The following is a 26,196-nucleotide window of genomic DNA, read 5'->3' on the forward strand; positions in this document are numbered from 1 at the left end:
TCTGTTTCGAGTTTTTCCCGATCTGCCTTGACCCCGGTTAAAGCGGGAAAAACATGTCAATATTCGAATCGGTTATCGCGAGATGGATTAAAAAAAACTACTCAAAACCTCCTCGCTACCCAACGTTATAATATAATATCCGAGTGTAATTTACGGGATTATGAGGCTAAAGCCTTATTTATTTATTCTTAGAACTTGTTTGATATTAATTAGTTTATTTTGTCCAGAATTTACGAAATTGATTATATATAAAAAATATAATAAAAAAAAAAAGGACGGGGCGAGGCGGTTAGTGAAGCCGTTAGTGTGAAGCGCAGCGGTGAAGGCCATGGAAACTCCCGGAAAAACAGCACTACTTCTTCTTCTCTATCTTGTACTTCATCCCCTCTCTCTCTCTCTCCCTCCCTCCGTGATCGATCCTTGTACGTCTGCCTACTATTTGTTTATATCACTCACAAATTCTCTCTTCTTGGGCTCAAAAAGCAGGTCATTCCTTCTCTTCATTTCTCACGATGGGAATATTCCAGCCCAAAGGTGTTGTTTACAAATCGGCGGCAAAGGTTGATCTCGGTCCTCACAGTGGTGAATTTTATCTCCGCGCTAATGTCAAAGGTTACCTCTCTCACTTTCGCATGTCAGATTCCGCATTTGCTTCACAATTCTATCTTATAATCATTTCCTCTTTAAAAAACAAATCTAATTAACTGAAACTTTGCATATTAATAGCTCCTCGCATGGCTGGATTGCTGGTTAAAATCTTTGCACTGCTTCTGGAGTCGAGGATTTTGGGGCCTATTCTGCTCTACTTTCTCAAGAGAAACAATCTTATTCACAAGGTATGAAGGTTTCACACTTCACAGAGTGAAAAAAGAAAAAGAAAAATAAGATTAACTTGCATTAATGGTCTTATTCAGCTTGTTTCATATGCGGATTTGGAAGAAGATCCTGTATTTGTTCCATTGCAACCTTATGAAGGTTGGATTTCAAATATGTTCCTCAATTCAGCAAGAGACTGCTTTTTGGTGTTTATGATTTCGAAATATCCAGAACAATTCACCTATTTGCAAATTTTGGTTTTTGAGCACTGCAGATATCAAAGAACAAGATGTAAAAAGCTTAGAATCCAATCTATCTCCAGCTGTTCTAGTGCAGGAGGCTGTGGATTGCTTAAATCCACCGCAGACTATATTAAGTAACCCAAACTTCAGTTTTCGCCACTGGACTATATTAGATTACTCGAGCGCCTATATTTCAAGGAAGATCAATCCACGGATGGTAAGTCAATCTGATTATTATTCATATACATGGGTAAATGGTATCTATATTTGCAAAAGGATTTGATCAAATACTTTCATAGGTTGCAGAAAGATTTATAGTTGCAGTACGCCAATCTTCTGAACCTTCTCTCAACATGTCCTTCTTCATCAATTACAATGTTGAAGATATTCTTCGACAAGCCACAGAGTCCACTCTTCGGTTTGAAAGAGGTACTAAGCATGCTAATATCAACTCTGCCTTTTTTTTATATTACTAAGCAAGTAAAACACCATCTCTTATATTAAAAATATATGTATCTTCTCATAAACTCAAAACTTATCCAAATAAACCAAATCTTTAAACTTTGAATTTACAGGACAACAGTTGTCAGCTTTGGATGGAGTACTTGTCGCTGTCAAGGATGAAATAGATTGCCTACCCTATCAAACTACAGGTACCATATATGGTTTCTTCATGTCTGTCTATCAAAATTTTTGAAAAAGGATGACCTTAATTAGTTCAAATGCAGAATTTGTATACTACACAATTTTCCATGTCTTCGTAGCAAAAAATATTTAACCATGACTCCGTTTTGGAATCCTTTGTAACAATTTCTTTTGTATAATCTCCTGTAACATGAATAAAATCAGACATTAAGTTCTCTGAAGGGATATCATAATGACTTTATAGGAGGCACAAGGTGGTTGCATAAAGTAAGATCGTGCAAAGATGATGCATGTTGTATCAAACGCTTACGAATATGTGGTGCCATACTTGTGGGAAAGGCAAATATGCATGAGCTGGGTGCAGGAACCAGTGGTATTAATCCTCACTACGGGTAAGAACTAAGAACTAGCTACTTTTTTTCTCAGAGGGATGTATACTGCTAGGTTGATGCATTTTAGCACGAGATCTTATTACTCTAACAGTATACTCTACTATCAATACTTTAGGGCAACTAGAAACCCATATAATCGCGACAAGATCTCTGGAGGTTCTTCTGGTGGATCTGCTGCTGTAGTTGCTGCTGGATTGTGTCCAGTTGCCCTTGGTGTTGATGGGGGAGGTAAATTTGTTTGTATGATTCCTTCCCACAAGTTAAATCAACCACAATGTAATTATGATTGTCTTCTGTTTATGTGGCTCATGCAAATGACGGAAGTGTCTATTCATTTTAGGATCTGTTAGAATGCCCGCCGCTCTATGTGGTGTTATTGGTTTGAAGCCAACTTTTGGACGTATTTCACCATTAGGGTAAGTACCTAAACGTGCTTATCACCATTTCTTGATTTATAACTAAGCAAGGCTTGAGCAAAAAGGTGATTTGGCATTTTGTTCTTCTCTTGTAGTGTTCTTCCTCTGAGTTGGACGGTCGGGATGGTTGGAGTTCTTGCAGGAACTATTGAGGACGCGTTCATTGTGTAAGTGTCATCTTTTCTTCTTTGATTTTTGAAAGGTTCAGATCAAATAGTTCTCAAATTCTTATTGTTGTAATGTGCAGGTATGCAGCTATTAGTGGTGAACTTCCCATGCATCATTCTAGAACGGTATCCATCCAATTCTTCCATATTGGTTAATGAAACTTTTTGATTGTAGCGCTTATGCATATATGTCTAAGTCTAACAAAGAACCTTCCTTAATCGGTATTGTCTACAGTATTCTAACATACATTTACCAGTGCTGAAATCCCCCAATTATATATCAGGTGTCAGGCTAGCTAAATATGGAGAGGTTAGTAATTTTCTATAACAAAATCTACCTATTCAATTAGCCATGTATATATTAGTCATTTTGTTATTGAAAGAACTTGACAGTATATATGTTGTTTCAAGCAGTGGTTCAATGATTGTGCCAATGATGTTAGAATTTGTTGTTCCTCTGCTGTTGACAAGCTTCATAAGCAATATGGATGGGAGGTATACACTACTTTCACTTGAGCCACAATAATGTTGACCTAAAATATTTATTTCCTAACCCTTAGGTCATCTGTTTCTGCAAATAAGGTTGTAGACATTACTGTTCCAGAGATAGAAGCGATGCGTCTGGCTCATTATCTAACGATTGGCTCAGAGTGTAGCAATGCGGTTGCTTCATATCTCGAAAAGTTGTTCGTATCAGCTCAAAATGCTACATGTTGCTGACCTTTTTGTTTTTCTTTCTGATCTTCTTCCTCAATAAGTCCTGGAAATCTATATCCTTATATATTGAATCTTAACTAAATAGGGGTAGGACAGAATTAGGCTGGGATGCAAGGGTTGCACTATCTGTTTATGGTTCTTTCAGCAGCAGGGAGTATCTAAATGCTCAAAAAATCAGGTATGAAGAAGATGCTTTTTGCCACTTCTTTTCTTTCATCCACATACAAAGATCTTATACTAAGAAGCCAGTTGGTTTTTCTTCTTAATTACTATTTGTTATGAAAACTGCAGTCAAATGTTTTTTTTCACCATAATCTCAGGAACCGTCAAATGCAATTCTACAAGGATATATTCACCAACGCAGATGTCATTGTCACACCAACAACAGGGTCCTAAATTTTGAACATATTGCTCATTTTGTCTCGAGCAGCTAATTGCTGTTCAATAACAAGCACAATTATCCTCTATATTTATACTATGGGGAAACCATTGTCTGTTTTACAGGGTAACTGCATACACAATATACAATGATGCTTTCAAAACCGGTGAACTTGACTACGTAAATGGAGGTTGGTAAAGCCTATTCACACACCTTTCCTCGAACTCCCACATATATATTCATTGGAGAAACTATGTTTATATTCTTGTCTTCAGCTGCCCTTGTTAGATATTCAATAGGAGGGAATTTCTTGGGTTTGCCAGCTGTCAGTGTACCAGTATGTTCTGCTTTTTTGTGATGCAAATGCTACATTTAGTATTATAGTAAATCAGTTTACATGATTTTTGGCTTTTTCTAACATAATAGGTTGGATTTGACAAAAATGGCTTGCCTATTGGACTTCAGTTCATTGGGAGACCATGGTCTGAAGCTACATTAATTCAAATAGCTTATGCTATGCAGGTAGTAATATGTCATGCATTCACATAATAGTCAGTTTTGAATTAGAGAATATTGAACTGATGGGTGTTTTGGTTTCAGGCTTTGTGCATTTCAGACTGTAGAAAACCAGAAGTTTTCTTTGATCTGCTCAAAGAGGATTGAATACCCAAATGGCAGACATTTATCAAACCTTCATCCATGGTTAGGGTTTTTGTTTTCGTGTTTAGAAACAAACAGTATAAAGCTATAACTATACCAACTATAATTGAACCAAATGTCTTTCTTTCGACATGCCTAAGCAGTTTACATAGCCCCTGACTGAATAACTGGAATTAATGTCAATATGCAAAATAAAAAAAGTACCCAAAAAAGAAGAGGTTCTTGGGACTAATGAACGCCGCCACCACCACCAGCACCGGAAGAAATAAACTTTCCCTGCAACCATTTCAACCTTTTCTCATTCTTAAGTGCTATAAAGATTTCTCTACAATTGGGATTCTCCAACAGATCCAATGCGAAAAAATAAAGATGTTGATCAACAACTTGCATCTCATCCAATACTTTGATGCACTTGCTTACAGAAAACTGATCACCCCCATTCTTGATCATGGCATTTGCCCTCATTTTGGAAGAAGCTGCTATTTCTAGCATGGCACCAACTATGGAATCTCCAGTAGCCTTGCGACTTTTCTTACGTTGACTCGAACCCAACAAGGATTGACGGTTCTGTCCATCCAACGTATTCACATCATCTCCAGACCCCGATGAACCATCCTCATACACAACTGCTGGATTCGCAGACATTCTTGAAGATTCTAAACAATTTGTCCCCTATCAGAAGGCATTTAGGAATGAATACATGATAAAAATCGCAAAAACAGTTGACAGTTAGAATAAATCACTACGTCCAATACTTGCACATACCAAAATCCACCGAATTCCACAAATAAACAGCGATCAAACATTAGAGAAGCAAAATCCAAGAGATGGAAAAGAGTTTTAAGCTATAGATAGACTGCGGATCTTAACAGGAAAGACAGGGATGAATTCCAATTTCCAGTTTCGTAAAAAACCTAATGAATTCTTCGAAAATGAAAAAAGATCTCAAAGGCATAGAAGAAGCAACAGAAAATAATGAAACGGAAGGGAAGAGAGAAAGAAAAAAAGACATGGATATTACAAACAAATACCTTAACACTGGAGCAGGGCGGTGGAGCGGCGAATGGAGAAGACAAAGCTGTGTATGTGTGTGTGAGAGAGAAATATGATATATAGCCGAAAGAAAGGAAAGGAGGGAAGGAAAATCGTGGAATTCTTCGTATTTTTTTTTGTTTTTTTTTACAAAATTCAATTTTAATTCTCAGATTTTAACAATATATTTATATTAAGTTTGAGTTGTGATGATTTTATTCAAATATTATATATATCACCAATGTTAATTGTATAAAAAAATTGGATCAGAACGTGAAATTTACAAAATTGAAAGTTATACAAAACAATATTTTCTCTTAACGATTTCAAACCTATTATATACGTGATATTTATAAATAAATAAAAAATTATATCACTACTATATCGTGTTTCAATTATAAATAAATAAAAAATTATATCACTAATATACCGTGTTTCAATGAATCGGTAGTTAAAACCGTCAATTCGGTGAAAGTATAAAATAAATATTTTATTTTTTTATTTATAAATAACCTGTATATAATAATATAACTACATTTAAAATTGTTAATAAAAAATATGGTTTAGTATAATTTTATGAATAAGGGATTTCAAATTTTAAAGTTTAAAAAGTGAATTCTAACATCTCAATTGAATAGAAATAAAGAATTTTAAATTGACAATTCAATCCTAAAAATTAGTATGACAACTTAAAACTTATTTGATATTTTTTTTAGGATTTCTATATATATATATATATATATATATATATATATATATATATATATATATTTTTGTTGAATAAAAAGGTAAATTGTTTGTAAGATTGATTATTAAAATATTTTTTATATTTAAAATTTAATTTTATTGAAAAAAACAAAAATATTTTTTTTTGTTGTTAACCAAGGAAAATAAAAATTGAAACATATTAGAAAGGTTTACAAATAAAGTTAAATGGTAAATATTTTGTGTGGGCATATTTCTTAAAATTTATTTAAATATTTTATTTTTGAAAAAACAATTAATTTTAAAATAATATTAATAGAATCAAAACAACTAATTAAATAAAAAAATTGTGTGTTAAATAATATGGCATATTTGCAATAATTAAAAATTTAATGACGAAGATCGAATAATCTTGCAATATTTTAGGATAACTCTAAAGATCTATAATGACTAGTGATGAAGCAGAGCAAGACTAACAAACCAATCAAACAATGTCGAAATTATTTCTACCAAATATTATGAGCGTTAATTTTGTCCTTAACCGAGAGTTAGAGAGTTAGTAAGTAACATTGAAAATATATATAAAAAAAAAGTGAAAAACACATATAAATAATATGAAATATTTATAAGAATATTTATTTTAGTGACTCTTTATTAAAAAATAAATAAAAATAATTTTAAATATGGGAACTTCATCTCATTTATTCCTAAAAATGAGACAAAACACCTATTTAATAAATTGTTACTAAGACAATCGAAGAGTATGAGTAACAAACGACCCACCAGCCGTTAATAATATTATTCGGATTATAATAATTCAAGATGAAAATTTTGATCCAACTAAACACGATGTCAAATCGAATCAAATATAACACAAACTCAAATTTAAGTGATAAAAAAATGAGTTACTTTTGAACTGCTAAAAAAAAAAAAAAAAATTATCATCGAATAGATCAAGAAGAATAAGACTTTTCAACTTTTTGAAGTGTTATTTTTTTTAGAGAAATAAACTTCTCTCTTTCCAATCTTAATATTGTTTGAATCTAATGTTTTTATAAACTAAAATATAAGAATAAATCTTATTTATACGTATTTATTTGTATAATTAATTAATTTATGCATTTTGAATTTAATTTATTTAGTCTTTCCCATCATTATTTTATTAAATTATGATATATTTGAATATTTTATATATTAAAAAAAATTATAATGTAAATAATAATAATTTATATTTTTAATTAAATAGAATATAATAATGAGATTGAAATATTAATATTCGATTACAAAATAATAGTAATAATTTCTCTCTAATAAATTCAAACATTATTAATGAAACTAGCATGTATCTAGTGCATTTGCACGAGTAATAATATAAAAAACAGTGAAAAAAATATTACGGTAAAATTTTTATGGGCGGGTCAACCCACAATCCGACCCAAATATCAATTTACTCTCACATATATCCAAATTAACCACAGTTCTCGACCCGACAATCCGGACACTTTAAAAATTAAGCATCATTATATATATAGAGAGAGAAGATTAGTTAGTTAAAAAATTGAACTTATATTGTTAAAATGTCACGTGTTTATCAAATTTTGGGTTGAATTTAAAATATAAATTATTATTAGCCTAGTTGGTTAAAAGGTTGTACTTGTTTTGTTAGGTTGTAAGTTTGAACCATACTTATAGTATTTTTAATTTTATTTTTAACCGTTTATGGGCGGGTCAACCCATAATCCGACCCAAATATCCATTTACTCTCACATATATCAAAATTAACCACAGCTCTCGACCCGACAATCCGAATACTTTAAAAATTAAGCATTATATATATATAGATAAGAATTACACCTATCTACTAGTCTCACCTAGTATCCAACCTTTTATACTTTCCTTATGGCCCATCTTTTTTCTTACCGAGCAAGTCTTTCCGTTGATTTGTTGTGCAATTGCCTAAACAAGTTCTAAACTTGTTTGTTTTGCTGTATCTAGTCTTGATGTGTTATCTTTCTAACATAAATAGAAATAAAAGAAATATTATATATATATATATATCAAATACATAGAGAATTAGGTATCACTTGTGTTTGGGTAGGTGAGAATGAGGTTGGTAATGTTAGTTGTTTGGCAATATTGAAGATATATAAAATATATGTAAGTTCTCTAAATGATGGTTTTAAATAAATTCTAATTGCGTGTATCATTTTGATTCACGTCTGACTCGAGATTCGAGAGAATTGTGAATTATGTGACACAATTATTGAGTATCAAAATATCTTCTTAGAAATGGTCGATTTTTATGTTACAATTGATAATTTACAAATTTAATAATTAGTAAAAAAATATATTATATTAATGTATGTAAAATTATATAATTTTAAAAAACACTTATTGTTTATGTATTTTTTTTTTTATTTCAAATATATATAAACTTATTTATATCAATTTTTTAGATTAATTTTAAGTTAATTCTATAATATATATATATATAATTTTTAATTTTTAATTTGATTTAAATTAGATGTAACTAATTTATTTTTTTAATATTAAATAAATTAATTTTTGAAATAAAAATTTATTTAAATTTAAATTATTTTGAGTGTAAAAATTTGTTTATATTAAAAAATAAAAAATCATTCTGACAAAAATAAATATGACCGTTAATTTTTTTGTTATGTGTCATGAATTATTTTAGAAATCGATTTTCTTAAAATTATCCATAATAATGAGATATCAGAATCTTTAGTAAAAATGAGGTTAAAGTGAAAGACTGATTTCTAACATCTAATCAATTTTTTTTTGGAGATTTCCTTTAAATAGACGAATTTCCATTGAAAAAGAGGGGGAGACGAGATCTTCTCATAAATGTTTTTACCAACGTTTCGATTACCTAGAGATTGACGACAAATTTTCTCTGTCCGGCTCACCTGATTTTAAAACTAGTTACATTTATCATGCGTCTTTTCAAAAAACTCCCTGGTTTCCTTGGAAAGAGGTGTGAAAATCAAAATCTCCATAAAAATCTCATTTTTTAGTTAAAATGTTATCAATGAAAGAGTCTTAACATCTAAAAAATTATAATAAAAAGGATTTTATCTCGCTAGCTGATGCAACCTTTGTTTAAAGAGTGAATAATTCATTAATCACATTCTTCTTCATTATAACCTTACCAAGAGCATATAGACTCTTCTGCAGAATCTCCTTCAATTTCAATATGATACACATCAAAAGTCGTTGACTTTTGAGTCAAATAAATTAAATTGAGTTCTAACAACAAAATCGCGGACGACTGAAAACAAAATTTTCTCATCATGTGGTGGACAATTTGAAAAGAAATAGAGTTTTCGAATGAAAATTTTATGGAAACGAGCGTCTCAAAAGATTTATGTTATACACGTTCGTCTCAATTCGAAAAGAGAGAGACTTGTACAGGATGAGAATTTTTCATTCTTATTGGCATTTAAAATTCTCATATATTATTTTTCTTATGTAAAATGTATCTTGTGTTTTTTTTTTAATAAAAATTGAACTTTTAAAAAAATTATAATATATATATATATATATAAATAAGATTAACACCCTAATAATTAAATTATTATAGCATATATAATTTTTTTTTTATAGTTTAGAATGTTTAAATGAGTGATTAATAAAAATTTATATATCTAAACCTAATATATAATTAGTTAATTAAAACTTTCACAACAATACAATATAATTGTTAGTTGGACTATCATTTTGTCAAGGTCACCTTCTGCGGCGCTAAAATAAGATACAAGGAAGAAGAAAGAATACCGGAGATAGAGGAAAAGAAGAAGAGATCGAAAGATTTAGGGAAGAAGAAGAAGATGGCGGGTACGTTGACGGAGACGTTTTACATATCTCACGGATCACCCACTTTGTCGATTGACGAAACCCTTCCGGCGAGCCATTTCCTAAAGAAATTCAGGGAGACTACATTCGCCCAAACCCCATCAGCCATTCTCGTCATCTCCGGCCACTACGACACCGATAAACCCACCGTCAACGTCGTCTCCGGCCCCAACGATACAATTTACGATTTTTATGGATTCCCCAAACAGATGTACGAGGTAATCGATCCGATGAATTCGTTAAATTTATGTATGGGGAAATTTAGGGTTTGGCATTATCCATGTTGTTGTTGTTTATTGATTGGTTTGTTTGACAGATTAAGTATCCGGCTCCAGGTGCACCAGAATTGGCGAAAAGGGTAAAGGAATTGCTTATGGGGTCAGGTATAGAACAGGTGAATGAGGAGAAAGGGCGTGGACTTGATCATGGGACATGGGTTCCATTGAGGCTAATGTATCCTGATGCAGATATTCCAGTTTGCCAGCTTTCTGTTCAATCAAATAAGAATGCAGAGTACCATTACAAAATGGGAAAGGCATTGGCTCCTTTGAAGGAGGAAGGGGTCTTGATAATGGGATCCGGGGCAGCCGTTCACAATCTGAGAACTCTTCGTCAATCTAAAAGTATTGCTCCATGGGCATTGGAGTTTGATACTTGGATAAAGGATGCATTGCTTGATGGAAGGTAAAGATTTGAAGAAACTAATTAATGGTATGATCATCTTAATTTATTAACATTGTGAATGATCTGCAGGTTTGATGATGTGAATGAATTTGAAGTGAAGGCACCTCATGCAAAACTAGCTCATCCTTATCCTGACCACTTTTATCCACTTCATGTAGCCATGGGAGCAGCTGGGGAGAAGGCTAAGGCCGAGCTAATACACAATAGCTGGGACCTTAGCACCCTTTCCTATTCCTCCTACAAATTCACTTCTGCATAAAATATTATTTCTTAACAAATTAAGGATCTTAACTTATATTCTTATTACTAATGTAAAATAATGGGGTGATGTTTTTTTCTTTCTTTTTTTTAAATGATCTTTATAAAGACTCGAATTCATGACTGACAATATCTATCTGGTTTGGTATGATGTTATACGAGGTTATTTCAATAGCCTCTCTTGAGGTATGTATTTTGATTTTTGTATTTCCAATAAAAGTTTAATTATATATTTATTTATGTTACCATTGCATAGTCTAAAACGAAGAACAGTGAAATGAAGTAAATTCTACTACATATTATATCGCATGATTTTTCTTATTTGGACGAATTACATGGCTTTACTGGTAAAATGAAGATTAAAATTGAATTAGTTAGAGGAGATTTAAGTAATTTTGTATAATTTATTCAGATTGTTTGGTTTTGGATTATTTATATAAAAAATGTTTGATGTAAAAGTGGATTGAATTGGATTGGATTGTTTAAATGAAATTATCAAAACATTATTAAATAAACAAAATGTTTTATTTAAGGAAACTGCAATAGTAAGGTTGATGGTATAATAAATTATTCTAAACAATATTTCAGAATAGAAAAAATGATATTGAGTTTAACCATTCAAGTGTATCATAATAGATAAACTCCTGATAACTCTTTCAAAAACATTAAAGATAAAGAAGGAAGACTTGCAAGTTTTTCTTTCATTTTTCTTTCATTTCGGTTGGTGATGGTATAATTTATAAGAATTTAAGGTGTTTTTTTTTTTTATAATAATATAATTTTTTAATATATTATAATATACATTATATTAAAAAAAATTATATAAAAAGAATATTACAGATGGTGTTCCGTGGATATTCCCTGAAACCGAACCGGGTTGAATGGTAATAAAAATAAATTCTCTAAATAAAACAGGACAAAATGATAAATTCATTTCAAGTATTGTATCTTATACAATATTTTAAGGGGAAATTTGAGGAAATGACCCTAAAGAGGGGTCAAATTATGTTTGGTGCGGGCCCATGTTTTTTATAGCGCTGGTGACCCTCAAAATTTTTTCTGCCGAAAATACCTCTATTGCGTCACGCACCCTCCAGTTGCGTGACGCACCCGAAGGTATTGTGAAAAGTCCACAATGCCCTTACTATATAATTAAAAAAATTCCAGTTTTTCATTTCTTTTCATTTCTTTCTTTCTTCTTCTCTTTCTTCACTTCCCTTTCTCCTCCTTCTCTCTAAAAAGGACAACCACCGACCGACGAAGACGGCGGAATCCCTTTCTCCTCCTTCACAATGTCTCTTTCTGTTACTGGTATTCTTCCTCCTTCCTTTATTTCTCTCTTTCCACGCTTTGTTTGTTAGGGTTTAGTGATTAGGGAATGAGTAGGTAAATACCACCGTTGCGGCGAAATCCGGGTGCGTCACGCAGGTGCGTCACGCATGTGCCTCTTAAATCGTTCAGTAGAAGGCGAATGATTGAATTACTACTAGTAGTACTGTTTCATTAGTCTATTTCATCATAATACTCTCATTTAGAAAAGAAAAAAGGAATATATTTTTGTTTGTTTGTTTTAGCTTTGCAAGAGGATATTACTTTTTGGACCACCTGAAACTGGGAAAACCTTATTGCTAAGGCACTTATAACTGAAGCAGGCACAAGTTTTATCAACATAACTGCCTCAACTTTATTATCAAATGTAACTAACTGTTAAATTTAATTTTTATTTTGTTTCTATGGATTTCCCTTAATAGGAAGAAAACAACTATTGAACACTTGTGTTTACAAATGATGTTTGCAGTGGTTTGGTGAAAGTGTCAAGATATTCAAAATTCTCTTAGCTAAAACAGTCCATGGCGGAAGCAGGAAGACAACATGACTAAAATTCTCTTGGCTTGTGTTTACGAATGATGAGACATCCAACATGAACGAGCTTCGAAAATGGAATGAAAAGTACGGTCAAGGCGGAAGCAGAAGGACATCATCTTTTGGCTTTGCTAATCAATATGAATTGCTAGCTTCTTCTTGATAGATAGCAAAATATAACACTTTTTTTAATTTATTAGTCTTTCTTTTAGTTGAATTAATTTTCTTTTGCAAGTAAAGATTGTTTAATTTTTTAACTATATGTTGATATATAACTCAAAAACTTTTTATTAATAATAATCAGCATTTGAAGAAACAAGAACATTGCTTGAATTAATTTGGCATACTAATCTCCAATAAAACTCCAATCACTCTTTCCATAATTCATCTACAAGCCAAAGCCAAAGCCAAAATTACATGGATAAAATGGAAAGTCTTTTAGGGCTCATACATACATTCTTACATACATAATACATAACAACAGTGTCTAGGGAAGTTTTTCAGGAACTTCTCAGTTATCATCATCTCTTGTGTCTTTCTGGGTGGTACCGTTGCTGCCTTCTTGTCTTTCCTGTGCTGTTGGACCCCTAAACATTATTCGTCTGCACAATTATTAAGTAAGAAACATCATTCATTTAAATGACCATTTGCATTTTAATCATTAAAATATTCTCCAATAGATAGATGTGTGCACCAACATCAAGATTTATATGTATGAATGTATAAAGAAAATGATATCATACTCATTTGGAAACAATTTTAGCATTTGGGTCCAATCCATGATTCTCCAACCTAACAACAATGTTGTAGGTAATGTGAGACATCAAACAAGTAAACCAATCGGTATTGATTTAATAAAATTGTAAGCCTCCATGAAAGCATCAAGTTTGATAACAATAAGCATATTGTTATTATTCTTTCATTACACTGTACATCTACATATGAGAGGTAAGAGTATATTCCAATACACCTGTCATTTTACACCACCAGAAGATCTCAAAATAAAACAGCATGAAGTCGACTAGCAATGGCTTTCGAAGTTAAGACTAATAACAAATTTCCGCATATTTCTCTTAACATCAGACTCATATACAATTTGCCTATAAGTCCAATAAAACTGATTCACAATCTGTATAGTCCTAAATGTCAGCTAACTTATTTGAAGAACTACTGCTTAATATATGAAGATCCAAAACAGTTTGTGCACCTCCCTTCTCAAAACTCTAAAGTCTTAACACTTTCATGTAAACAATCAACTAAAAAAAAAAAAAATCAAAAGTCCTGCATAATGTTCAAAAAGTTAACAAAAGGAAGATCCAGAACATAACTGAAAAGATGCAACAAATCATAAAACACAAGATGAGTTATTTAGGGTACAATAACATGCCAAAATAACTTTCGAAATGATACAACAATAGTTACAAAAAAAAGGAGGCGCAATAGTTCCAAACCATATATAGAGATTTCACAGCTATATGATACTACACGTCCACGGGAGTGTGCTTGCTGGAAAATCGGCACTATGTTCAAACCCTAGATATAAATCAATAACTATCTATAATAACTGATTCTAGTGATTCTTCCTCCGGAAACCTAAATAAGTTGGTATATATTTCTCACGTCTACGATAAAACAAGGAACCAGAAGAAGCGTTAGGCAGAGAATGTGCTAACCAGATGAGACGCATCCTATTTGACGCATCCTACGTGACGCACCTGCGTGACGCATCCTACTTGACGCATCCTACGTGACGCATCCAACCAACCAACCTGCATTCAACGAATCAGGACGAATCAATGACGTTCTGTAAAGGAAATCAACACAAACAATCATATGTAAACAAAATATAAACGAATATAGTGAAATTTTTTGCTTCGGCCGTCGTCGTTCTTCGTTGGAGCCGCAGTTCGCCGTTGGAAGTTATTCGCAGCTCTAGGCCATTGAATATAGTGGAATGGTCGACGGTGCCTCTTCGATTGGTTCTTCGGCGATGAAAAAGAAGAGAAATTGTTCTCCGCCACCAGTAGGGTTCACGGCGGAGAAGACATTGATGAGAGAGAAAATGAATTGAAAATGAAAAAAATTATGACTTTATAGGGTTTAGGGTGCGTCACGCAGCTGGAGGGTGCGTGACGCAGAGGTATAATGGTCATTAAAAATTTTGGGGGTCAACAGCGCTATTAAAATTACTCGCCCTCACCATCCGCTATTAGGCCGCTCTTTAGGGTCATTTCTCAAATTTCAATATTTTAAGTATAAAATAAATAATTATAGATAAAAATGTCTATTAATAATAATTTTTTATTTATCAGTTTAAAATATCTATTATTTTATTTAAAAAAGTGATAAAATAATATATTTTAAAATTAAATGAAGAGAAGATTGTTCGAATAATATAAAGGGTATTTTCGTAATTGCAAGTCCTTGAAACGAGAGGCGGCAATTGTTCCGTTGACCTCTTGAATTATGATAAATAAGCATCATCGATCAAACCCTAGACCCCTGAAATCCCTTCTTCCTGGAAACCCTTAGGTCTGTTCTACTATCTCCCTTCCTACAATCTTCTAACTCATCGATTTTGTATATGGATTTCAGAAGCAAATCATCATCATCATCATCTGCTCACGATTCCAAAACCCTTCTTTTCATTGTTTCTCGTCTTTCGATGCCCCAACCCGCTAATCTTTCTATTCGATTCACGCCGTGGCTACCCAAACTCCGCTAATAACCAGGAAAAGAGAACAAGACAACAGTTTTTTCTTTTCCGGACTTCCTGACACACTCCAAACAGGTGCATAAATTTCTCAATTTTGCTTATATATGCTTAGATTAGCTTTTGATGATTCTTCAAATTTCTTAGTACAATTGGAATATGAACTATGATTCTGTTGCAGTTGCAGTTGAACTCTTCAATATATTGTGGATAATAGTATTCCTTCCATTTATGTGATGTTTATAATGCATATAGCTAATTAGATATGAACTATGATTCTGTTGCAGTTGCAGTTGAACTCTTCAATATATTGTGGATAATAATATTCCTTCCATTTATGTGATGTTTATAATGCATATAGCTAATTAGATATAGAGGGAAATTGATAAATCATTTGTACTTAGGCTACTTTGTGGGATCATACAGACATTTCAAACTTTTCTAATTGATATGGAAACTTCATCCGGTCGGGCCAAAACAAGCGGGTGGGCTGCATTTGGTCTTAAGCAGCAGCAGCGTCAGCTCGCAGTTGATGATGACCCGTACCCACCTATATCAGGGGCCCCATCTCCAATTAGGAATAATCTGAGAAATCATAGGCCAATCTCTTCAATTTCCCCTTCTGTGAAATCTCCATCTCTATCGAATAATAGAGAGCTTAAGAAACCGCTACTTGCTGCCAGTTGTAGTAGTACAATTGCGAGCAATGAGAAAACTAATGAGTATGAAAAGCTTAAAGAGAACTTTTCCTGGGTCGATAAAAGCTTGCTTGATGATGTTCTAGCTACTGTAGAGTATGACGTTGATCAGGCCTATGCTTCACTCAATGCGATGTTCGATTCTGTTAACGACGGAAAAATAAATATTAACCAAGCAATCAAACCTGAATCTTTCGGAGAGTCCATTGATCTTGAAAAGAAGAATGATGATGATAGTGGTAGTTCGAAGTTGTTTTTTGCAAGATGGGACTCAATACCTATCGAGCCTGAATGGGAAGAGGATGATATATACTACGTACATCGGAAAGATGCAATGAAGATGATGAGGTAGATTTTCGTGATAGATTTTTCAAAGACATCGCTATGGTGGTTAAATAAATGATTTTAATTTTTAAAATTTATTTTCTTGGCTTCTAAGCAGATCAGCTTCTCAGCACTCTAAGGCTGCCCAAAATGCCTATCTAAGGGGCGATCATATCTTGGCACAACAACTTTCATTGAAGGCAAAGGAAGAATGGATGGCTTCTAAAAGTCTCAATAACAATGCAGCAAAAGAAATACTGAACATTAGAAATAAGGAAAATAACTTGTGGAAAATAGATTTGCACGGTCTTCATGCCTCAGAAGCTGTTGAAGCCGTGGAAGATCGATTGAAAGGACTCGAATCTCATAATCTTCCATTGAGTCACTCTGTATCACTCAATGATATAAGCCAAGCAGGAGAAGAATTAGGGTTGGATTCTGCATCTACTGAATTTGCACGTCATACAAGGGTAAAGAAGTTGTATGAACTTAATGAATCTTCCAGCCTGAACAGACCTACAACGTTACATGTCATTACAGGTATTATTTTCCATTAATTTATAGAATCTTTTGATATCTAGTTTATTTGGTTACTTGTGATTGATTAATTATTTGTTCCTTTTACGTTTAGGCAAAGGTAGTCACAGTCGCGGGGAAGCATCTATTCCAATTGCAGTCAGAAACTTCCTTAATGATAATGGGTAAGGACTAACTTCCAAATAAGGCGTGGTTATAAATATTTGTTCTCATTTCCTCTAAACTCTAATAGATGTTTTTTTGTCCTGGTTTTTGAAGGTATCGTTATGATGATACACGGCCAGGTATGATGACAGTATGGCCCAAGATTCATCGCCAAAGAAAACGTTGTGACAGAGTGTTGATCGGTTTTGACAATAGAAGATAAAGTGCTGCTGGTGCAGTTATTGATGAACAAGAATGATTATTATTATTATCATCTTAAAAAATGATGTGTAACATATTATTTTCAATGTATCTTAGAGGGAATTTCTCTTTTGTTTTATAACCATTGAATTGACAATAATTTATTAATATATGTTTAATTAAGTTATGTATGTGTTTTTAGATATCTCATATATTCTTATGTTTTAAGATGTGCTTAGTTTTTTGGAATTGGTATTAGAATCTAATTTTACAAAAAATGATGTTAATCTTATGTTAAGATTTAAAAAAATATAATAAAAAAAAATAAAAAATATTATTCATCTTATTGAGACATTTGAACTAAAAAAAAAGTGAAAATTTTAATTGAATTCTATTATAATTCCAATTTCTTAATTTTAGATTACCTAGATATGAAATTAAACCATCCAATTCCAATGTTACCAAACACATTTTCTAGTGACTAAATGTAAAATCATAACCCTTTAAATTAGAGAATACTTGCCATTTAAGGTAATGGTGGGTTTCAAATTTAAGTATAACATCAAAATGAGTGATTATTACAGTTTAAGAAAAAATGAAGAAAAAAAAGAAGCCAATAACAGTTGATAATTATGAATTCTGGTTAATTATGAGGCATAAAGAATAACAATTGAGTAAATGTCTTGCTTATAAAAACACTACGTCTCATTCAAATAACATCTCCCGATGGATTCTGTTCCATCACTCTGCTGCACGGCCTATTAATCTGTTATATTTGACGTTTTCGTAATACTTGTCTTCATTGTATAATTTCCTGTACGATACAATTAATACCACATAAATATTTTGACAAATAAAAGAATGAACAAGATTTAGATATGAACTTACACTAGATCAAGAAATGTATCGGTTTTATTTATGGCTTGCCCTTCTGCGAGTTCAAGACATGAATGATGCATTATCATCTCCCTCAAAGTCTGCTTTGTGCTCTTAACATCATTATCCCATAAGATACACTGAATAATATCATCATAATCAATAACAAACATATAAGTTTAAAAGATAACACCACAAAGGAAGAAAATCAAGTAGAGTACACTATTATACCTTTCTAAAATATTCTCCTTTAATCACTTCCCATGGTGCTTGTCCTTCAGCAGAGAAAATCGAAGCATTCCATAGACCACCTCTAGCAATCATCACAGACGCGGCACCTTATATAACAGAAAGACAACATTTACCAGAGTTCACAATAAAAAAAGGGAAGCAGCTTCGGAAGAAACAAAACCATCTTTTACAAAAACAAAGAAATAGTTTATTAGAAGTCGTCTTCTCTTACCTGTGGCATTTTTTATCTTTTGAACATCTTCATATTCAAAAATATCGCCATTTGCTATGACAGGAATGGATAGAGCTGCTACCACATCTGCAATCTCGTTCCATTTAGCAGGATCTCTAGGTCTATCTGCAACTTTTCTGCACTCCTTCCAATAGAAAAATAATCAAGTATTATTACTTTGAAATTTAAAAGAAACATATAAGAATTCAACAGTTAACCCAACTAGGAATGCATAACCATATAGCATCAACAGTAACCTAATATTTACCCAAAAGGATGAAGAAATATCATAAAACTCATTCCAAACAGGATTCAGATCACATCGTCACTTTAATCCTTAAATTCGGGCTATAAAACACTCCCTCGTAATCACACTGCTCGAGATAGATGTGAAAAGGTGTTTTCCCCTATCTTCAGACAAATAGTCTTAGTCATGTAAAATGGAACAGAACAATGTATACAGTCTACATCAAATCTTAGACATCGCAATCTAATAAAAATGCTGACTAAATTATCACTACCTTCCGTGGACAGCAACAGCTGAAACACCGGTTTTCTCAATTCTCCGTGCCAATTCTACTGTCTCAATTGGAGATTTCAGAAGCCGGATCTTACATGTCACTGGTATGTCCAAGTTTCTCTTTAATGTTGTCAAAATCTAAATGAAAGGAGAAACAAATCGAAGCATGAGTAGGCAACACAAATGACATTTCAACATCCATCGTGAACATGCTTGAGTTTTGACAATAATGCAGAAATGTGAATAATCAACACAAAAGAGAAGAAAGGCCCTATGTATAAATTCAACATACATCATGAATGAGCTCGGGTTTAGACAATAATGCCGAACCCATCCCTCCACTAACGGAGAATGCTTTGGGGCATCCCATATTAATGTCAACTGCAGCAACATCATTGCACCTGATAGACCAGAGACAGAAGTGAACTTGTTTACAAAAGAAAAACTTTAAAAGTCTAAAATGACAGATTAATACAAAATTAAGAATGAAGGAAAATCTAGAAGCTTACACTATCTGAGCTGCAGCTAGTGCTCTTACAGCATCGGAAGTACCAAGTTGAAACACCACCCGATTTCTTTCTTCATCACAGGTCCTGAAAACAATACTCCCGTTTCCCTTTTCGACTATATCAGTGGTTCCTATCAACTCTGGAAAGACAATGATGGTACAAATTCCCAATTATAATAGAAAATCAATAGTTTTAAACATCAACAACTTATGCCCAGATTCTCAATTTCAGTTTACCACATTTATGTATGCAATCTACATACATTGATGTCAGATACTTGTGCAATAAATACCCTACCAATCAAAAGACCCAAAAAAGGAACATCTTTGCAAATTATATCAGATGATTAACTAGCATATTTAGCAGGAAGAACATTACTATTGATACGACGTTCGCATTTGATAACCTTATGATCGATAATCTCCTCGCCATAGGTTATATCAGCACCATAATCAGCAGCCAGAAGCCTAAGAGGCAGCGTGCCCTGCATTTAGAATTAGAGAAAAATTAGAATGTTTTGGTCGTTGAAGCAAATTAAAGAATCATAGGTGGGGAGATAAAGAGCACTTACAACTCGAACCATAGGGCCAAGCACAAGCTTGTCCTTATAGTCCATCTTCTTCTTCTGTTTCTGCTTCGTAATTCACAGCGGCAAAGCTATATATAGTAGCCGCTCAGAGCGTAATCTCGGCCAGCCAAAACGCGACTGCCCTAATCCAACATTATCAAAGGAGTCTCAAGATTGTTTGTCAACGTAAGTGGTTTACTTTTCAAATTATTCTATTGGGTTTTGTTTTATTTTATTTAAATATTAGCAAAAAAAAAAGGCTTATTTATTTGGACTTGTAAAATCAAACTAGTTCTTAAAAAAAAATAATAATAATAATAATAATCATATTTATAATCACTTAATTTGACAAATTTAAATAAAAATATGTTAAAAATAGAAAACTAAAATATATTTAACTTATTTAAAAGATGGAAAAAAAACTAAACACCCTAAAAAATCATTAAAGGACTATTTAATACTTTTAAACTTAATAAAAATTTGCTATATGTTTTATTAAGTTTTTATTTTTTTCACTTTACCAGTATAAAAAAAAAAAAAATCGTTATCTTCTCTTTGTCATAATTAATCCCATTTTCAAGGTTAGAAATTAATTTCAAACATTGTTTAAAATATAAAATTTAATCACATCTAAATTACTAATGAAATATAAAAGAGATGAGAAAAATGAATTATATTAACAAATATATATATATATATTAACAAATTCTAGTTAAAAAATATTAGTATTTATTTTAATTAGTATTTATTTAATATTTAATATATTAAATTATATAATTTAATATATCAAGTTCATTAATTAATATATAAGAGTATAATAGTCTTAATATATTTGTTTTAAATATTATTAAATTAATTTCAATATTAAGTATTTAAAATTTAGATATTTTTATTTGATTAATTTATTTTTTTATTTTTAAATATTTAAGTCATTAAATTTTATATTTATATATTATTTTTTGGTTTTATAAAATAATGTCTAAGTTAATAATTTCATATAGATAAATTGGTATACCAATGTCTTATTAATTTTTTTTTTATACACTTTAGTCATATATTATAGGGGTGAGCATTGGGTGGTTTAATCCGAAATCCAATCCAATCCGAATCCTAAATACTAATTCGGATTGGATATTTCGGATTGGACTGAGATCGGATCGGATTGAGTTCGGATTGAATGAAATCGGATTGGATTAGGATTATCCAAATTATCCAAACTATCTAAATAAAAATATATTTTTTAATTATTTTTCTTTAAATTAATTTTTATCTCAATATAATATATATTTTACTTATCATCATCACTCAACGATATTTATTTTTTTTTTATTTTTTTTTTATTTTTTTATTTTTATTATTTTTATTATTTTTTTTATTATTTTTTTTATTATTTTTTTTATTATTATTTTTATTTTTATTTTTTTTCAGATTCAAATTTAATAATAATAAAAAATTCAAATTTTAAAAAATAAAAAAAAAATTAAAAAAAAAATTAAAAAAAAAATTGTTGACTAATTTTAAGCTAATATATATAAATATTTTTTAGTTTGGATTATCCAAACCAATTTCAATCCAATCCGTATCCGATCCGTATTAATTAGTAAAATGGTTTGGATTACGGATTGGATAAACTTAATTTGGATTTAATACAGATTGGATAAAACGGATTGGTTTTACCCATTTGCTCACCCCTAATATATTATATATTATTTTAGACTTAAAAGCACATAGTTTATGACCATAAAAGTATAAATTAATGACTTTTATTTTAAAATAAAACAAAATGGGTGAGATTGAAGAAAGAAATATACATATTCATCTATTACAACAACAATTATATATCTTTATTTTAAGCAAACAAGTTTAACGTGGGTTTGTTCGGAATTAACTATATGTATTTTCTTTGGTTTGTTTATTATTATTATTATTATGGTATATATAAATAGAAGACCGGAGGATTAATTTTGTCGAAGACCATAAAAATTCATTAAAACATTTTTTTTTATAATAGATTGATTGATTTCTGGGCTGCTTGGTGAACCAATTATTAACGTTCAATCGGTTTTTCTATCAAATTTATTTTTTTTTCTATAATTTTTTCCTTGAACAACGAGAACTATAAACTCTAATTAAATATATATATTTAAATTTTAATTATGATAAATATATAATATTTTAAGAATTTTAAATTTGAATTATTATAATAATCCGAACTATTAACTTTACCTATACCCATAATTAACATAATTAAGTTACAGAAAAAAGAAAAAAAAATCTTAAAAATCATTACACAGATATCAACTCGCGTTTAATTAACATAGTGACGCGACGGAACTATAATAATCCGAACTCGCCACTATGCTTACTCATAAGTTATTTATTTGGCAGCTAGCTGAGAATTATAATGGACCAAACAAGCCCTAATTTCAATTCTCTCCACCACGAAGACGACGCCTTCTTCATGGCAGATCTCCTCCTCCTCATCCTTTGACAGAGCAAATAAGCACACCAGCTCCGGCGAAGGCTGTCAAATAAGCACACCAGCTCCGGCGAAGGCGAAGCCAACGTTGTTAAATTTTTGAAGAAGAAGTGTAAACTAAATTGTATTATTGAAAATTGTTTTTCAAACATTACGTGTCTCTTATTATACAGTTATATAGGAGTTTCGATACTAATTACAATTCATAAAACTATCTAACAAACTATTCAAATTAATTAACTATTTTAGTTAGTAACTAATTAACTATGTTATTATTATTATTTTTACAAACGTGACCGGCCATAGAAGAATCATCTCGTTTGGGAAACCGGATTCCGAGGCAGCGGCGCGAACTCGAAAGCACGGAGAAAGATTTTGGCAGAAAGAATGCGAAAAGAGAAACTTAACGAGAGTTTCCGCCCTAATTCCAGGATTGAAGAGGGTATATACATATATATTCATTTATGTGGTGTTAAAAATATTGATTATGTGATTAATTAATGAACAGATGGATAAATGTTCAATAATGGGAGATGCCATAAGTTATTTGAAATAGTTGCAGATCACAATATGAAATCACTGGAGGATGAAAAGGAGATGATGATGATGAATCATAACAACAACAACTACAAATCTGACCGTAATCAGCAGTAGCTTCTTGTCATTAATTTGGACACAATAATATTGATATTACTCACTCAGGTAACATTAATAATGGAATTGGAACCGTACGTACTAATTAATTAATTAATTGCAGATGGAGGTCGACTTCAACATGCTAAAGGAAGATCTTGTTAACATCCTGCAATTCAACATTTCCAATCTTAGAGCGGGCGGGAGTCATTTTCCACATGTCTTTTAGCTAATTAAGGCTTATATATATATATATATGTTTTTAGGAAGAGGAGGAGGATATTAATTAGTCATTTATTTACCTGGTGTACGTAGCTTCCCGATATAATAAAAAGTTATTTATCATTTTAAATTATATGAGAATTAATTGATTAAAAGAAATAATAATGGACGTGGATTAATTAAGCAGAGAGGCGAGTGATTATAGGGAGAATAGAGAATGTAGGGAGAGAAGAGGAGTCTCAGAATTGTTTGTTTGGGAAGAGGCAGCAGGAACGAATGAATGCATGGGAGAGAAGAAAAATCAAAAATCAAACCCTACCCAAAAAAAAAATATGGAGAGCACAAGGGCCGAAGAAGAAGAAGAAGGTAGCAACTAGTTAGTTAGGAAGCATCAATCAATCGGCCATCTGACCCCGAGGAGGAGGAGAAACCTTTCTTCCCCGATCCTCTTTCTCCTCCCTCTAATAATCAATCTATCCCCCCCGGCCTCTGCTGCCGCTGCTGTCCGCTTCTCCTAAGAAGAAAAGAAGAAGAAGAAGAAGAAGAAGAATTCAATGGGGGGAAACGATAAACAAATGAGAATGCAAGCTTCCTCCAACAGCGTCGATCCTCCTCCTTCTTCTAGACCCCCCACCAGGAGAAGGCTATACCAAGTCTGGAAAGGTCGCAATGTACGTGAGTCAGTCAGTCAGTCACAACGCTTTTTGCTTCTTTTTCTTCTCTTTCAACCTCCATTTTTAGGCTTAGATATTGGTTTTCTGCAGAAATTCTTACTTGGTGGAAGGTTGGTCTTTGGGCCTGACGCTGGCTCATTGTTCCTAACGACAGCTCTAATTGGGGGACCAGCGTTGATATTCTGCTTGAGAATGCTTATCAGAATAAATGATACTGATCATTGTTATGGCTACTGGGTGCTCTACGTAGGACTCTTCCTCACATTTCTGGTAATTTCTTCTTCTTCTATCCAATCCAATCCAATCCAATCCATGGAATGTTTTGTTTTATTTGTTGATTTCTTCTTCTCGTCCTCCATATATAAATAGGATTTGACATTCCTATACATGACATCCGGAAGAAATCCCGGAATTGTGGCGAGAAACTCCAGACCGCCTGAACCAGACGAACTCGACATAAACAGTACCACTGCCTCCATGGAATGGGTCAAAACCGGCGCATCCAGCTTGAAAATACCCAGAACCAAGGACGTCATTATCAACGGCCATATTCTCAGACTCAAGTACTGCGACACCTGTTTCCTCTATCGTCCTCCTCGCGCCTCTCATTGCTCCATTTGCAATAACTGCGTCGAGAGGTTCGATCATCATTGTCCATGGGTTGGCCAATGCATTGGAATCGTAAGACCCCCAATCATACATACATACATACATATTATCTTCCAAATTATTATTTGACTGAATTCATTGGTTTCAGAGAAATTATCGGTTCTTCATCCTGTTTATATCCTCCGCCACCACATTGTGCGTTTTCGTCTTCACATTCTCATTGATGAATCTTCTCCGAGGACCTCCCAGAAATGCTTGGAAAGTTATGTTGGAAGACATTGTCTCTGTTGCTTTGGTCATTTATTGCTTCATAGCTGTATGGTTCGTAGGAGGACTCACTGTCTTTCATTTCTACTTGATGAGCAGAAACCAGGTAACATATATATATGTTGTATCATATTCAGCATATCCTTGTTAACTAAATTACTTATATGTTGCAGACAACTTATGAGAATTTTCGATATCGATATGATAAGAAAGAAAACCCTTTCAACAGAGGATTTGTAAGGAATCTCAAAGAAATCTTCTGTACCAGTATACCACGTCCTGCTATCAATTTCAGAGCATGGGCGGTGGAAGATGACGACGATTTAAATAGAGCATCGTCGGTTTTCCACCATTTTAACAGGGGAACAAAAGACCCAAAAGATAAACAATTCATAGATATGGATGGTATTTTTGCCAACGACGGTGCTGGTTCGGATTATGGAGAAGAAGATTTGAAGAAGAAGAATAAGAAATAAACAAGTGGAGATGAAGAACAAGAGTACAATCATTATCACAAGCATGAGAAGAGATGAGTATGAATGAATTTGTTCGAAATTATATAGGTCTTCATTTGCTTTGATTTTGTGATACAACAAATTGATTAGTGTATAATTATGAATTTGTTCGAAATTAAGTTAAGATAAAGATACTTTAATGTATTCCTAGATATCTATATATTATATACTAATATTGTAGGACAGGCATGCAATTAAATAATATTTCATAAATTAATATGAATAACTGCTAATTCCACTCTGATTCACAACCATTAAGAACGATGAAGAAACCGAAGAACAAGAGCAAATTAGCAATGGAAATGAAACCCTAAGTTGCAGGTATATGTGATCATATGTGCAATGACACTGATTTCTATGAAGGAATTGGTTTGAAAAGCAAGGAATTCGAA

General features: G+C 32.3%; 6 protein-coding genes across 8 annotated transcripts; 4 read left to right on the forward strand and 2 right to left on the reverse strand.

Moving 5' to 3' along the window:
* Positions 1-316: 316 nt before the first annotated feature.
* Positions 317-4,486, forward strand: LOC124915330 (fatty acid amide hydrolase-like). Of its 3 annotated transcripts, none has more exons than XR_007096849.1 (20): positions 317-373; positions 487-612; positions 727-836; positions 915-975; positions 1,091-1,275; positions 1,358-1,487; positions 1,634-1,711; positions 1,948-2,095; positions 2,211-2,323; positions 2,436-2,511; positions 2,607-2,678; positions 2,759-2,804; positions 2,914-2,988; positions 3,093-3,173; positions 3,261-3,364; positions 3,481-3,573; positions 3,716-3,964; positions 4,050-4,111; positions 4,201-4,296; positions 4,375-4,486. XR_007096849.1 is itself a non-coding variant. In XM_047456025.1 (20 exons), the coding sequence occupies exons 1-20, from the start codon at positions 513-515 to the stop codon at positions 4,435-4,437; spliced, it is 1,827 nt and encodes a 608-aa protein (XP_047311981.1). In that variant the 5' UTR covers positions 428-512; the 3' UTR covers positions 4,438-4,486. The 3 variants fall into 3 exon arrangements, 1 of the variants encoding a protein (XP_047311981.1); XR_007096850.1 differs by having other exon boundaries at positions 318-373; positions 484-612; XM_047456025.1 differs by lacking the exon at positions 317-373 and having other exon boundaries at positions 428-612; positions 3,716-3,784; positions 3,900-3,964.
* Position 4,487: 1 nt separating this feature from the next.
* LOC124915331 lies at positions 4,488-5,566 on the reverse strand. The gene is made up of 2 exons (XM_047456026.1): positions 5,466-5,566; positions 4,488-5,105 (listed from the first exon to the last, which is right to left on the reverse strand). The coding sequence occupies exon 2, from the start codon at positions 5,077-5,079 to the stop codon at positions 4,663-4,665; it is 417 nt and encodes a 138-aa protein (XP_047311982.1). The 5' UTR covers positions 5,080-5,105; positions 5,466-5,566; the 3' UTR covers positions 4,488-4,662.
* A 4,364-nt stretch (positions 5,567-9,930) lies between these two features.
* Positions 9,931-11,190, forward strand: LOC124914837 (4,5-DOPA dioxygenase extradiol). Its single transcript, XM_047455451.1, has 3 exons — positions 9,931-10,265; positions 10,364-10,731; positions 10,801-11,190. Exons 1-3 carry the CDS (start codon positions 10,023-10,025, stop codon positions 10,988-10,990), a joined length of 801 nt encoding a protein of 266 aa, XP_047311407.1. The 5' UTR covers positions 9,931-10,022; the 3' UTR covers positions 10,991-11,190.
* A 4,166-nt stretch (positions 11,191-15,356) lies between these two features.
* LOC124914006 lies at positions 15,357-17,674 on the forward strand. The gene is made up of 5 exons (XM_047454463.1): positions 15,357-15,643; positions 15,992-16,611; positions 16,706-17,127; positions 17,219-17,288; positions 17,383-17,674. Exons 2-5 carry the CDS (start codon positions 16,016-16,018, stop codon positions 17,489-17,491), a joined length of 1,197 nt encoding a protein of 398 aa, XP_047310419.1. The 5' UTR covers positions 15,357-15,643; positions 15,992-16,015; the 3' UTR covers positions 17,492-17,674.
* Positions 17,675-17,994: 320 nt separating this feature from the next.
* Positions 17,995-20,575, reverse strand: LOC124914008 (tRNA-dihydrouridine(20) synthase [NAD(P)+]-like). Its single transcript, XM_047454465.1, has 9 exons — positions 20,409-20,575; positions 20,216-20,321; positions 19,838-19,976; positions 19,621-19,729; positions 19,330-19,466; positions 18,809-18,945; positions 18,577-18,683; positions 18,358-18,485; positions 17,995-18,283 (listed from the first exon to the last, which is right to left on the reverse strand). Exons 1-9 carry the CDS (start codon positions 20,451-20,453, stop codon positions 18,211-18,213), a joined length of 981 nt encoding a protein of 326 aa, XP_047310421.1. The 5' UTR covers positions 20,454-20,575; the 3' UTR covers positions 17,995-18,210.
* A 3,435-nt stretch (positions 20,576-24,010) lies between these two features.
* LOC124914007 (probable protein S-acyltransferase 3) lies at positions 24,011-25,893 on the forward strand. Its single transcript, XM_047454464.1, has 5 exons — positions 24,011-24,410; positions 24,504-24,683; positions 24,783-25,094; positions 25,171-25,395; positions 25,463-25,893. Exons 1-5 carry the CDS (start codon positions 24,294-24,296, stop codon positions 25,763-25,765), a joined length of 1,137 nt encoding a protein of 378 aa, XP_047310420.1. The 5' UTR covers positions 24,011-24,293; the 3' UTR covers positions 25,766-25,893.
* Positions 25,894-26,196: the final 303 nt, after the last annotated feature.

The sequence above is a fragment of the Impatiens glandulifera genome, chromosome 9, assembly GCF_907164915.1.
Source record: "Impatiens glandulifera chromosome 9, dImpGla2.1, whole genome shotgun sequence".
Lineage (NCBI taxonomy): Eukaryota > Viridiplantae > Streptophyta > Magnoliopsida > Ericales > Balsaminaceae > Impatiens > Impatiens glandulifera.